At 45.3% G+C, this 14,264-nt stretch overlaps 1 protein-coding gene across 1 annotated transcript; it reads right to left on the bottom strand.

The window, feature by feature from the left end:
• Window positions 1-9,096: 9,096 nt before the first annotated feature.
• Window positions 9,097-9,763, bottom strand: LOC126518677 (uncharacterized). Its single transcript, XM_050168447.1, has 2 exons — window positions 9,700-9,763; window positions 9,097-9,581 (listed from the first exon to the last, which is right to left on the bottom strand). Exons 1-2 carry the CDS (start codon window positions 9,761-9,763, stop codon window positions 9,097-9,099), a joined length of 549 nt encoding a protein of 182 aa, XP_050024404.1.
• Between the last annotated feature and the right edge of the window lie 4,501 nt (window positions 9,764-14,264).

The following is a 14,264-nucleotide window of genomic DNA, read 5'->3' as shown; positions in this document are numbered from 1 at the left end:
GCTAAACAGCTATTGGCTTAATTTTGCGGATGGTTTATTGTACCAGTGCAGTCGGATATGTACAGTACACGTCGAATACATTTTCACTGCAGCACAAATTTTATGTGATGCAGCCCATAGATTGGGGTGTAAAAGTTCATCGCAGCCACTGCAACTGCTGCGAAGGTATTGTAAAAATTTGATTTGCATATATATATATATATATATATATATATATATATATATATATATATATATGTATATATATATATACATACATACTGGCTACCTGCGAGACACTGAACATTGCGAAAACATGATGAAGCGCAATCTGTTTACTGGAGTTTAAATTTTTCTTTCCAATAGCGATTCAATGCATACTACTTAATGCTGCTGTGAAGCCCATTTGCAGACAACAATTATGCATTGCAGCGAATAGCCGGGTTTATTAGTTGGTTTTATTGATCGAGTGGTTGTGTAAAGAGGGCGTGAACAGAGAGGAATCCGGAGAAACAACTCTGAATGCATGTCGGTACACATATTAGATGGTTCAGTGCTCATACTGTGACCGGAGACGACGTGTACGCACGTGTGTAATTACGGACTCTTATAGTCCCCGTGAGAGTTGAACTGAGCCCCCTTTGAATCTCAGTATGCTTCACAACAATGCAGTTTGTATAACTCACCTCATAACTTGTCTATATTGTGGTGAAGATAAAGCAAATCTGTTAACAACCATTAAGAAACACATACAAGACCTTTCCCCCCGTGTAGGTGTGTATATATATATATATATATATATATATATATATATTAGAACATATGCTTCTCTGTACTGCATTTTGTACAATTCAGCCCATAAAATGTCTATGTTGTGGTTAAGCTAATTAAAGCAAATTTGTCGATCATTATGAGATGCATACAAGACCTTGCCCACATATGAAATTATGTAAGCTATGACTACACTCTATTAAACGTTTACGCCCTTTGGGTTGTATTTTGTCCACAAACAATAATCGTCATTTGTCTTGCCCGCATTTCATTTCTTTAATGCTGCGAGGCCAGTACTTCCTAGTCACCAACGGCTTGTGCGTAATCAGCTTGACACAGCACTCTCGACAGTAAAGTATCGAGCGCCGAGTTTTCAAGAAAGGAAATATGCAAGTAAGGCAGATATGACGATTATCGCTGTAGGACAAGACAAGCCCCAAAGGGTGTAAACTTTTTTTAGAGTGTACTGTCAGTGGCTGTGAAATCTTCAACATCTAGCTCTTCTCTCTCTTTCGAGAGAAAATTTAATTGCATCTACAGAGGCCCCAGCCCCAGGCTTGGGAAACTATTCTCCCTGTTAGACGGCAAGGGACTAAAGAAACGAAGTGAGAAAAAAAAGAAAAAAGCACACTGACTTACACTTACATCCGTGCGAAATGCACTATCCCAAAAGTGATTTTCTCATTGCCTTTGTGGAGCACAGCTCAGATATATTTTTGGCTGCACCACAAATCATGTACTGTGTGCCTACTGAATTCCGAAGGACAGCGCTCACTGTTACAAAGCCTCTGCAAATATAAATCAATGGTCCCTGTCCTAGTCAACACAACATGCGGGTACATGTATGGCATGCAGGACAAATAATCCTAATTAAATCCCTCTTGAGCGCATGGCCGTTAACGACGCCTTTAGCATTTTGAAATGTAAATTGGTGATATAGCCATGGTCGAGGTAGCATTTTCTTGAACCTACTGTGTGTAAAACAAACTCACGATTGCTGACAGTTGAATTGTTACAATTACAATCAGCAGAGAGACCTTATCTCGGCCTACATAGCTATGTATACTAAAGGGCTCAGAGCACATATTCAACATTCCACCATCTTGCTTGAATACCATCTCGTTTGCTTGAAAGTGGTGAGCTCTCGGGCTACATTTTCAAGAACCATTTTTACTCACTAGCCTCCACTTTCAAAGTTTGCACGTGCTGCAACATCACCATCTCCCTTTCAGGGTGAGAGAAAGCTCTATTAGAACTGTTTATGACATCTGGGCCTTCTTTGTAAACCCTGGTATTTAGAGGTATACTTGATCAAGTGCCTTTACAAATTCACTGTCCTTCGTTATTAAATGTGACCACTGTAACTGCAAAAAGATCATTGAACACCTCCCCTGTCAGTCTTTGATGTCCAATGTCAGCCCTTTTAGAGTGTACTCACCCAACTGGATAGTTGACCTTTCACAGAGGCTAGGATTCTGGGTGCTTGGCCACATTAATGAAGAAAGCTATGCATACATGCTCTTATGACTTTCTAAAATAAACGAATATGAAAAGATACTTATAGACACCATCTATCTTTTGTGCGAGTGAACTGTCTCGACTTGCCTCCTTTTTTTCTTTTAACCCCTCATACCCTCACCCCCATGCAGGGTAGCCAACTGGATGTACGTCTGGTTACCCTACCCGGCCTTCCTTGTTCCTTTCTTTCTCTCTCAGATGTAAACCCCATGCAGGAAAACTAAAAACCACACAAAATCTAGTCAGCCATACCTGTTGAAACTAAGATGCGACATACTTAAACAATTTCAGACGTGTAAATGCACCTAAAATACAAGTACAAAAGAAAGGACAACACACACGTAGCACATGCACTACTGATTCTTGTGCTTTCTTTTTTCCTTGTACCTTGTATACTTTTACAAGCCTCCAATGCTGAACCAACTCGCCCAACTACCTACATTGCCTAAACAAATTCAATTAATATTTTGGTTAATGTATACTCAGGAATTCGTGCAATGATTAGGCAGATTCTTCTCTTGCAGAACTTCATCCAACCAAACATCAGAGAAAAGAGTGATGCTGATACAGACACACAAGTTTTTTTGGCAGTGGAATATGTTAGCTGGGCAAACTACTGCAAGCGTCGCATAGCAACCTGCATTGAAGCTGGTGAGCAAGTTCAAGTGCATGATCTGCAAATTTTCTGCCAATAATTTGCATTGTAAGACATCTGTGATGAAGGTGAAGAAAGGATTGCTGGCATCTGGACCAGGTTCTTGCTAAGTTCGTAGCAACTGCTATTGCAGTGGGCGACAAAATAAAGCAACTACTGTGTCACCTGAAGCAGTATTCTTGCTTGTTGCCTAATCCAGGAAGGACGGAAAAAGAGTGGAGAATGCTGCCTTCCAAGCTCAATTACAAGCAATGCAAAAGCAACCTTGGAAATCGAATCAGCTGCATCATTCTGGGCAGAAATGGGAGAAGTAAAAAGATAGGATGACATGCAAGAGTACAGAAATATCTGTACATTGGCCCAGCAAATATTCTCTTTATATAATTGCTGCAACTAAAGGAAGCTATGCTAAAAAAAAGAGCAGCAGCTGGGCTTGGAGCTGAGAAACTGCATGCCATAATCATCATAAAATCAGATTTTGCTATGACTGGCAGGATCTATGTCAACATGTACAAGCATCAATGACCAGCGAATTAAAGTCAACCAAAAAGGAAGTGGACTAAACGAGACATTTGCTTGAGCTTTGGCAAAGTGTTATCACCTGGCATTTCTACTTTCATGGCCTCATCAATAAATAAATATAATATTGCTTTTGCTGTAATGGACTTTTTATTGTGTATTTGCTTATGTTAGTATACAATTTTTGATGTTTTATAGGTGCAACAAAGAACTAAATCTTCTGTTATAGTTTGTATTGAAAGATTTCAATAATGGGGGTTGTTACTCTTACATGTTTTTATGCCAACCCAGTAGCCCAAGTTGTATATTAGCTTGTGCCACTAGATGTGTGGATGTGTTGTGTTTGTGATGCCAGCATGTTCGTTGCATTGTCATCATTCCAGCTTTGTCATGCAACTCTCACGCTACCTGCGTTGGAACGAGATGGCTCACATGAAAAGATGCAGGTGTCTCAGCAGCAGCACACCGACCCATTGTTGGTCGCCTCCGTTTGAGATTCAAAAGGAAGTTTCACACGAGTGTTCGTTTCGGAACGACCGATAGCAAGACCTCACCTTGGCATAGCCAACTACCTGTAAAATACTTCACATAACATCAATTCCCACATTGCGTGGGATTTACGCAAGTTTATCTCATAGTTTTCATGTAGAGCCTTTTGGACCTTTATGTGGGGGATAATAAAATGGCTTTTCAAGTCTAGCTCCTCTGAAATATATATAATTCGACACCTTGCTTGCTAAGCTGCAGCTTCTTAAGTCCCAAACTCGCATCAAGAAAGCCAGGACCGTAAAATGATACTGGGCTGGACAAATCAGTTTCCAAAGATTTATGTTGCGTTCTTGACCTGCTTTCCAGAGTTCCTGTGACAAGTTTGTGTGAAAAGACATTCTCAAAGCTAAGATATGTAGAGACCAGGCTGAGAAGCTTTATGTCAAGAATGGCTTAGCTGGCTGATGGTGCCTTTGGTGGAGCAATGAATTGCAATTTTTTTTATTATGTTATGAAGACATATAACACTATATCATGCAGACTTATGCTGCAGAAAGAAAGCAAGAAGCGAATGAGTAATTGCAAAGCAATCTGCATATTGTTTTCCAGCTGTATTGTGCGTGCCACATTACCAGAGAATCCTGCTGGCCTTTAATTAATCTTTCCAGCGCAACCTCTCTTTATCAAGCCATACCTTTACGTTGGGTTGATATATGTAGGGATGCCCTTTCACCCTCATGTCAGCTTATCTCTGTCAACAGCAGACGCACTACAGCTAAACACTCTTACTACCTACTTCGCATATTGTAAGTGAAATGAAGGAACCACAGGTCTTAACAGTAAACTTTTAAACAGTGCATTTAAATACTTGTGCAACCTTCTTTTTGGAAAGACCATGTGTCGCCTAGAGATGCAGCTTGACAAGTAAGAAACTGGTGTGCTTTTATCTAAAAGTAGAATTGATTGATGTTTTGTGCGAAAAGGTGCCTGGTCAATGAGCACACTTTATGGCTGAGAATATTTTTGCCATTGCGTCAGCTTTGAAAACTTGTCAGAATCTTTAATCTTGGTGCATTAGAAAACACCTTGACACAAAATGAATGTAACCCTTAATGTCATTGAAAGAAAGGTGCTGAAAATAATTCGGTGAATACAGCAGAGTGAAATGCAGGGAACTTAGATAGGAAATAGGTAAGCAATTTACCAACCACGTTATGAATGCAAGCAGCTGAAACTGAATAGAATAAGAAAGCCCTGGAGCAAGTTCCTGGCTTGCAGTGCAAGACCTGTGCACACTTATGATGATATTGGAGTATGCATGGCAGGGACGGGACCATTCAACCTTGCGCACTGTAACACTCAGTATATCTCTTTGAAATCTTGTACCAACATGTACAAACTGCATGTTGCAAACAATAAAATCATTGCTATTGTCCTACAGACAGTTTCCATGTTTATTGGATTCTCATTTTAGCAGCCTACTTTAAGCTTCCGCACTGAGAGCTGGGCGAGTTAGCGCATTTTCGAAAGACTAGACACAGTGCACAAAGTATGAAGGACAGTGAAAACCCAACAGGAGCACTGACTTGCAACTGATTTTTTTTATTCAGGTATATATACAAGAACAATATGCACACACCATGCAATGTGAAAAAAAAAGCAAGCAAATGAAGTGCAAATTATTAATCATGATTGACATTACGAGAAAACACAAGCATGAGTGACGTCGTGAGTTAACTGCGACATGGTACTAAATCCGTGGAAAAAGCCACGTTAGAACTTACATGGGCATTATGCGATTCAACGAATTCAACAGTATGATTATAAACTATGCATTCTAACCTTTTACTTGAATAAGGTGCTAAGAAGATCAATCTATATATAGCTACAAATGCCTTCGTCACCAGATTTGAAAAGCGGGAGGTCTTTCGTTTGTTTCAAAGGTGAAAGAACAATAGCTGTTGTGGGAGAATGCGGAGAAATAACAGCGATACTGAGGAGTCCGTTGGGAATAATATAATGTACCATGATGCATTAGGAATTACGTCAGGATCTCCAAATTTATTAAATTTGCAGACATACTTATATATTTAACCAATATTATTAAGGCATACAAATTTAAAAAGAAACGCCACTACGTTAATATTTGCCATAGCAAATGATTTCCTAGGGGTGCATGTACAATGGCCCCCAATTGAATATTGTACCACTAAAGCTCTACCACATGTGTTTGACCCCTGTTGATTGCAAGTCGCACAAGCCTGTTCCCTTAGTGAGCGAAACTCAGTGAGAGAAACTTGGCCTTCTTTGTAGAGCAGACTGTTGGCAAAAATGAAGCACACAAAAGTAGAGAAGCTTTGGTATAGCCTGTACAGTGAAAGATCCACTCAAGATCCAGGTACTGTACCGTATCTTCAGAAGATAAAGCATTTATCTAAACACGTGCACAGGTTGTGAATGATCGCACTCCGATGCATGCGATACATAATGACAATCACCACGAAAGCCTATCGCATTACTATTACTTCCACAGGTAATTTTCATGGCTGCTATGGAATGGCTGTCTCACTGCACCACAATCTATAGCAACTAATACACTGGGCATTTCAAATGGTTCATGAAAGCGGGTTGGGCCCTGGCCAGCCTGAAGCAACGGCACTCCGCACACTGTTTAACGCCCAGCCTCGTGTGAGTCACTTGACACTCGTCACGGACACTTGCTGACATTGCCTTCAGGCGGGAACAGGCCTTTCTGTTAGATTCACGCTTCACGTCCAGGCTTTCGTTACTAGGTTTCTGCGTGCGTAAGGCGACGCGAAATGTTTGAATGCACTTTGCTCATCGACAAAAGGCGCCCTTACTTTGCAAAGCGATTTGGAAGTGTGTATGCACCCTACATCGACGTCAATGCCGACGCGCACCACTTCTGCGTTTTCGAGCTCGTGAGCAGTGTGTCGACGTGGTGTCCAAGGCCAAACAGGCATCCGGCATTGCCAGAAGGCGTACACACAACTTAAAGAATCGCTACATATGACGCACCCTGCAATATGCATTATCCGTGTCGGCACCATATGCAGTCGGCGCTGTGTTACCACGACTCTTCGAAGCCGACAGTCTAAATGAGGCGACATGTCGTGCTGTTTCGTGGATGCAGCACAGTTCGTTCGAAGCTTCTGTAGCTTCGTAACGGCAACGTTATTCGTAGTCGCAGATATTACCCAGCGCTCGAGTACTACAGTACACACCACATAGCCACAAGGAATCACAACGGTCCTCCCACTGCGTGCACGCGTGTGTAGGCGCGGACAGTCATATTTGATTTTAAAAGGCAGCATAAAATAAATGCTTTATTTATTCAGGCGTAGTGCATTTAACAACAAAACGATAACGTTAGCATTTCACGCATGTTTTATTAAGCTTTCTTTTTGTGACGTCATCATGCGTGGCAGCAGCGGACTCCACTTGGGGTCGTCTGCTGCCACGCGCGTGCACCCAGCGCCGGCCTACTTCAATATGAACAGCGCGGATACTCATGCAAGTGAAGAGCACGGCCCACCTTTTACTGTTGGCCTCACCGCTTCTGGTGCGACGAGAGGTGACTTGCCCCGGGCCAAATGCATCCAGTCCGTCATAAGTGAAAGGTGGCTCGGTGCTTAGTCTTTCTGCGGGCAGGTCTGCCATCATCCGCTGTAGGTGCCTTCCTCTGAGCTTGCGACACGTAACACAACTGTGCATATATGAGGCGATGCAACGCTTCGCTCCGACGATCCAGAACCCAGCTGCCCTGACTGCTCCCTCAGTGAAGTGGCGTCCTTGATGTTTGACGTGTTCGTGATAGTGCCGCAAAACCAGGGTGGTGACATGGTGTCGCCCTGGCATGATGATGGGCTTCTGCTCTTGCTGGTCGAAATGGTTGGCCCTGCCTAGTCGGCCACCGATTCTCAAAAGACCGTCGGAATCAAGCCATGGATCCAGTCTCCACAGAGGGCTTGACTTCGATAGTCGCCTTCCTCGTTGCAAGCTTTTCAACTCCTCTGAAAAGGCTTCCTTCTGGACAGATAGAATAATGACTGCCTTTGCTCGGGCTAGGTGTTCTGCAGAAGGTCGCAGTTGGTGAGATGAGCTGTTATGCGGGCAGTTTGACACGTTTTCAGAAGTGCCCCGAATTTTGTCCACTAGCCGTATGAGCGTTGCAACTGCGCGAGTCAGCGTAATCCAACTTGAGAAGCGCTCGAACCGCTTGCTGCTTAGTTGTTTCACGTCCACACTGGTTGCAAGAATATTTGCCTGGGGCCGCACCTCCGTGTCGGAATCCGCATCGACCAAGTCGAACTTGCCCTTCAATACCTGCGAGCAGTGTTCTTGACGATACGAAAAGTCCGGGCCTGTCAGCCAGGTCGATCCTGCCATCTGAGCTGCTGGCACAGACCTGGTTCCGACATCCGCAGGGTTCATGTCAGAAGGAAAGTAGCGCCTTTGCTCTGACCGTGTAGAGCTCCTTATGCGTTCCACCCTGTTGCTGACATACACAAAAAACCTTCGCGTCTCATTATGTATGTAGCCTAGGACGACCTTGCTGTCAGTATAGAAATTTACAGCATCAAGTTCGATATCTATTTCACGACTGATCAGCTCTGCTAGCTCCACTGCCAACACCGCGCCGCACAGTTCAAGCCTTGGGATGGTGTGTTCCGTATGCGGTGCTAGCTTAGCCTTTCCTATGACGAACCGGACATGACACGCACCATCGGGATATGTCACTCTGAGGTACGCCACAGCAGCCACAGTTTTGGGTGATGCGTCGGACAATATGTGCAGTTCCTTCCGCTCTGTGGTAGTGAGTGAGGCAGGGGCATAGGTGCGAGGTATGTCCAGCTGCTGGAGTACTTGCAAGGAGCCTTTCCACGCTTCCCAGGCGGCTCTCTTTTCGTCAGGAAGTTGGCAGTCCCAGTCACATGTCTCAGCGACTAGCTTTCGGAGGAGGGACTTTCCTTGAACGATAACTGGAGCAACAAACCCAAGTGGGTCGTAGAGGCTATTCACCACTGACAAGATACGGCGCCGAGTGAATGACTTTTCTTGGATTGGAGTCGTAAATGTGAAGACATCCTTCTTCAGATTCCAAGAAACTCCCAGACAGCGTTGGATCGGCTGTGAGCCATTGCTCAAGTCAAGATCCTCAAATCCTTGGCACGGTCTTCTTCTGGAAAGGCTTCCAACACTGTAGGGCAGTTAGACGCTATATTGTGGAGCTTAAGGTTTGATGCGGCCAACATCTGTTGCGTGCGGCGTATTAGGCTGATGGCGTCCTTGTCGTTGTAGAGAGACTTCAACCCATCGTCGACATAGAAATCCGTCTCGATGAACTGCCTGACGTCGCTGCCAAATTCTTTCTCTCCTTCTCGTGCTGTTCTCCGCAGCCCGTACGTTGCAACTGCTGGTGACGGGCTGTTTCCAAACACATGTACCTTCATTCGGTACTCCACCACGTCAGTGTAGATGTTGTTGTTGCGGAACCACAGAAATCTCAGAGAATTTCGGTGGTCATCTTGTACCAGGAAGCAGTAGAACATGTGCCTAATGTCCACAGTAATGGCCACGGTTTCCTTCCGGCATCGGATGAGCACTCCAAGCAGGCTGTTGATTATGTCTGGACCGGTAAGCAGCACACTGTTTAGAGACACGCCCTTTAACTGTGCACTGGAGTCGAACTCGTGTTTCCCCGGGCTTTCGTGGGTGGAAAACACCAAAGATGGGGAGGTACCAACATTCTTCTCCTTCTCGAATCGGTGGAGCTTCCTCGGCGTGGCCGTTTTTGAACATCTTGTCCATGAAGCTCGCGAATTGTTCCCTCAGTTCTGGCTTTCTCTTTAAGGTCCATTGGACAGCAGTGAGGCGTGACTCGGCCAAGCACTCATTATTCGGAAGCCAAGGTCTTGGAGAACGAAAGGGAAGAGGCGCTACCCAACTGTTGGATCCGTCCCTTGAGAACTCGTCGTCCATCAGCTTCAAGAACTTCCTGTCCTCGACGGAAAGGGAAGGTCATCCTTCGTTGTGTGGAACAGCGTTTCAGGGACCCCATCATCACAGCGGTCTTTCCTAGCAGCGTTCTGAGCTGGTTCGAAGCAGTGTGTCGACCCTTGCGTGTCAGCGAGCTTCTCCTTGACCAGAAAATGATTCTGGCATGGCTCGCAAATGGAGGGACCTCCATTTTCAAGGACGTTTGTTTTGAGGTTGTTCACAGAGTCCGGTGTGCGACTTCGACCTATGCAGACATTCCCTACGATGACCCATCCCAGATCCAGTCTCTGAGCAAATGGAGCATCAGCCGGTCCGTTGCGCTGTTGTGGAACCTTGTGTACTTTGAGGATGTCTCTCCCGAGGAGAAGTAGAATCTTGGCCTCTGGGTCCAAACGAGGAATGAATTTAGCTACAGCTCTGAGGTGAGGGTGATACGATGCCACTTCCGGTGTTGGAATCTCGTTCCTGTTGTTAGGCATCTCGTTGCACTCGATGAGTGTTGGCAAAAGTAGCTTCACGGAGCCATGAATGTCTTCAATGAGAAAGCCGGATGCTCTTCTTCCTATCGCCTCTGTAGTTCCAGCACATGTCCTTAGTGTATAGGGAGAACTGTCACCATTGAGCCCGAAAATGTCGAAGACCTCTGCTCTTGCAAGGGACCTGTTGCTCTGGTCGTCTAAGATGGCATACATTTTTTCAGTGTTGCGAGTCTGGGTCGGGTGGCTAACTTTCACCAAGCAGATCTTCGAGCAGGATTTGCCACCGCTGCTTTGACCGCAGACCTCTGTACACTTAGAAGACACTTCAAGTGCGGAATCTTGGTCTAGACTTACATCTTCAGAGTCGTGATGAGCTACAGGAGACTTCTGGTTGGCATTTCCGGCATGAAGTGCTGTGGCATGCCTCTCGCTACCACAATTGTCACATTTGAGAACTGTTTTGCAGTCTCTTGCAAAGTGGTCTGTTGAAGCGCAGCACCTGAAGCATATCCCATAATTTTTCAGCAGAGATTTTCGTTCATCAGCGGTTTTTCTCTGAAGGTACGACACTTCCGGAGGGGGTGATGCTTCCTGTGCAGGGGACAATACTTGGTTGTATCATGCCACTTTGGTGCGTTTGAGGGCGGATGGTCGAGGCTTGCCTCCACGTCCGTCAGTTGCACTGAGATGGGCGTTCTTCTCGTGCCGTCATTCGTTGCCCATCTGTCTGCTCTTGGGAGCCTTGAAGGGGTGCTACTTGCGGTGTTGAGTTTGAAGCTAGGATCGTTTCTCGTTTTCGCTTGGTCCCTGATAAAGCTGGCTAAGAACGAAAAAGGGGGAAAGGCGACCTGATGATTTTGTTTGTACTTCGAGCCTTTCGCGATCCACACGTCTTGCAAGCACTGCGGCAGCTTTTTTACAATGGGGTTTACCCCTCTTGCCGTGTCCAGATAGGAAAGCCCAGTCAGGTGAGGGTCACATTTTGCAACCTCAACTTCAAGAAGCAGGTCTCCCAGCTCTCTCAGCTTCTCGGTGTCTTTGTGGGACAGTCTGGGGAAACTTGCGATTCTCCTGAAGATGGCCTCTTCTATAATTTCCGGACGACCATAGCATTCAAGTCTTTCCCAAACTACCTTTAACCCGGCTTCCGGGCTGTCGACGTGCACGGAACCCAGCCGCTTTGCATAGCTCGACGACTCGGTACCCAGCCATTTCACGAGAAGGTCAAGTTCTTCGCTTGCCGTGACCTCGAGAGTCCGTGTCATTCCCTTCAACGTAGATTTCCACACCCGGTAGTTCTCAGGGTGGTCGTCAAACTTCGTAAGTGAGGTACTCAAAAGGTCGCGTCGAATCAGATAGTTAGCCATGGCGGTCAGTTCGGGGGCGTTAGCTTCATCTCCCTGCTGACGAGCAATGTTCTGGGCGATTCCTTGGTTGTGAGCGCTTGGAGTGCATGGAGCGTGGTCTTCAGGTGCTTCATCAACGTTCTGAAAGACGTAATGCTCTCCGCCGTCATGCCGCTGCGATTGTTGGTGCGAGGCGACGCGCACGTGAGCCTGGTCAAGCACGTAGTCAAAGGTACGTTGAGCGCGGTCTTCGGATGCCTCCTTGACAGTCCGACAGATGTGATGCTCCCCGCCGTGCTGATCTACGGCAGCCTCCAGGATCTCTGCTTGTGCTTCCGCGGCGGCCGCTTCTCTATCCAACTGCATCACATGTAACTCAGTGTCTAGCTCGAATTTCTTGCGTTCGATCTCCGCGGCCGCATTTTTCTCTTGTTCTTCCAGTTTGGCCTTTTCCAGTTACACCGCGGCTTCTTTCTTCACAAGAGAAGCCTGTACTCGCGCCGCGGCGGCCTCCGCTCTTGCTCTGGCGGCGAGCATGCTTGGCGTTGTCAAGACGGTCGAAGGCTCCGAACGGCCTGAGCGCGACGAATGCCGTGACTGCACAGAGCTTGCCATTTTCTCAGAGCATGCGAAACGAGAATGGTCCGGACTCACATGAGCAGCGGGCGACTTGCGGTCTTGCGACGCCACGCCGTGTGTGGCTGCGAGGCGAAAACGGAGTTTCGAAGAGCGGAGCCAGCCAGCGGAGCCACCTAAGCCTAGGTGCTTTTGAGACGCGCGTGAGACGCCGACTCGGCGTTCATCGCGTTTTTACTGTTCTGATTGCGTGGCACGCGTTGGGGCTGCGGCCACTCCTTAGATAGTTAACGAGTCGCAAAGACCAGGAAAATTAAAACTTTATCCTGTGCATTTACAGACTCGTAAAAACGCGGTGCTGCCACAGTCGTGCGGCGCGAAAGAACAAAAGAGACGCGGGTCGCGTAAACAAGGCACTCCGAGAGAGAGCAAGCGAAAGTGAGGGCGCACGGGGAGAAGGAAGAACAAGGGAGGGGAGAGGAGTCCAATGTTCGCAGACGAACGCGGCGCCCGGGCGGGAAACTTGAAATGGACACGGGACAGCACAATCAGTTTCAGTTCCTTGGATGATGACGTGAAAAGATCAAATCGGACCGAATTATAGTAATTTAATAGTGTTGGTATTATGTATTTAAGGCATTGTTTCCCATAGTTTGAACGTGGTGTTGGTACAAACCAATCCTCAAAGTGTCTTGTAACGTAATTTGTAGATTTTCTCTGAAGTTGGGCTAGAGTACGCAGGTTGCTGATATTTCGATGGATTTCCAGTTTATATACGTGACTCAGACGATATTTGTAGAGATTGTGAGCGGCGATCACACCAGAATTATTAAAGAAGGTTATTTTCGATGCTGTGTAGGAAGCGTTATATGCGTGGCGGAGATACTTCTTTTGTAACAGGTGAATATGTTCTAGATTGGTGGATGTTGTATTACCCCATACTAATTGGCAATAGTTTAAATGTGATTGGAAAAGTGAATTGTACAGCAAGAGTTTAATACGCGTGGAAAGAATGTATCTCATATGGCCTACTACACCAGTTATTCTACTTATTTTGCTTAGAACGTGTTTGACGTGATTGTCCCAAGGCATGTTCGCTGAAAAGAAGACACCCAGACATTTGAAAGTCTCGACTATTTCAAAAGTCCTTGAGTTTAATACAATGTCTGGATGGGGAGGTACTTGCTTGTTTTTCGGTCTGAATATAACTGCTTTTGTTTTGTTTGCATTTATCTTCATTAAATTCACTCTCGACCATTCCTCTAAGGATTTCATGGCATTGTTACATTGTTCTATAAGAACTTGAATATTATTACCAGTGAAGAAAATACTCGTGTCGTCCGTGTAGATAATAAACCTTGCCTGAGAGTTAGTATTGACGATATCATTCAGATATATATTAAAAAGCATAGGCCCTAAAATACTTCCCTGTGGCACTCCACAATGGACAGCTCTAGCCTTAAAAGTAAGGGCGTCGAATTTAACAATTTGTGTTCTGTCAGATAAGTAGGATTTCACAAGAGATAGCGCTTGTCCTCGTATTCCCTAATAGTTAATTTATCCGATAAAATGTTATGATCAACTAAATCAAAGGCCTTAGAAAAGTCTACGAGAATACCAACAACTATAGCTTTGTTTTCAAACTCTGTTAATATATATTCATTTTGTTCTACTAATGCTAACTCGACTGACTTTTTCTTGCGAGAACCAAACTGGTCTGGTGTTAACAGGTTATGTTTTTCAATAAAATTTGTCATCCTCGAATGCAATATTTTTTCAAACACCTTTGAAAAGATTGGCAAAATAGATACCGGCCTGTAATTTCCGAATTCATTGCGATCGACTTTTTTATATAGAACGGTTACCTTCCCAGACTGCATCTTCACTGGAAAAATTGCCGATTCCAAACAC

The sequence above is a fragment of the Dermacentor andersoni genome, chromosome 1, assembly GCF_023375885.2.
Source record: "Dermacentor andersoni chromosome 1, qqDerAnde1_hic_scaffold, whole genome shotgun sequence".
Taxonomy (NCBI): domain Eukaryota; kingdom Metazoa; phylum Arthropoda; class Arachnida; order Ixodida; family Ixodidae; genus Dermacentor; species Dermacentor andersoni.
The sequence above is the reverse complement of the archived record's forward strand: the minus strand, read 5'-3'. Positions and strand labels throughout refer to the sequence as shown.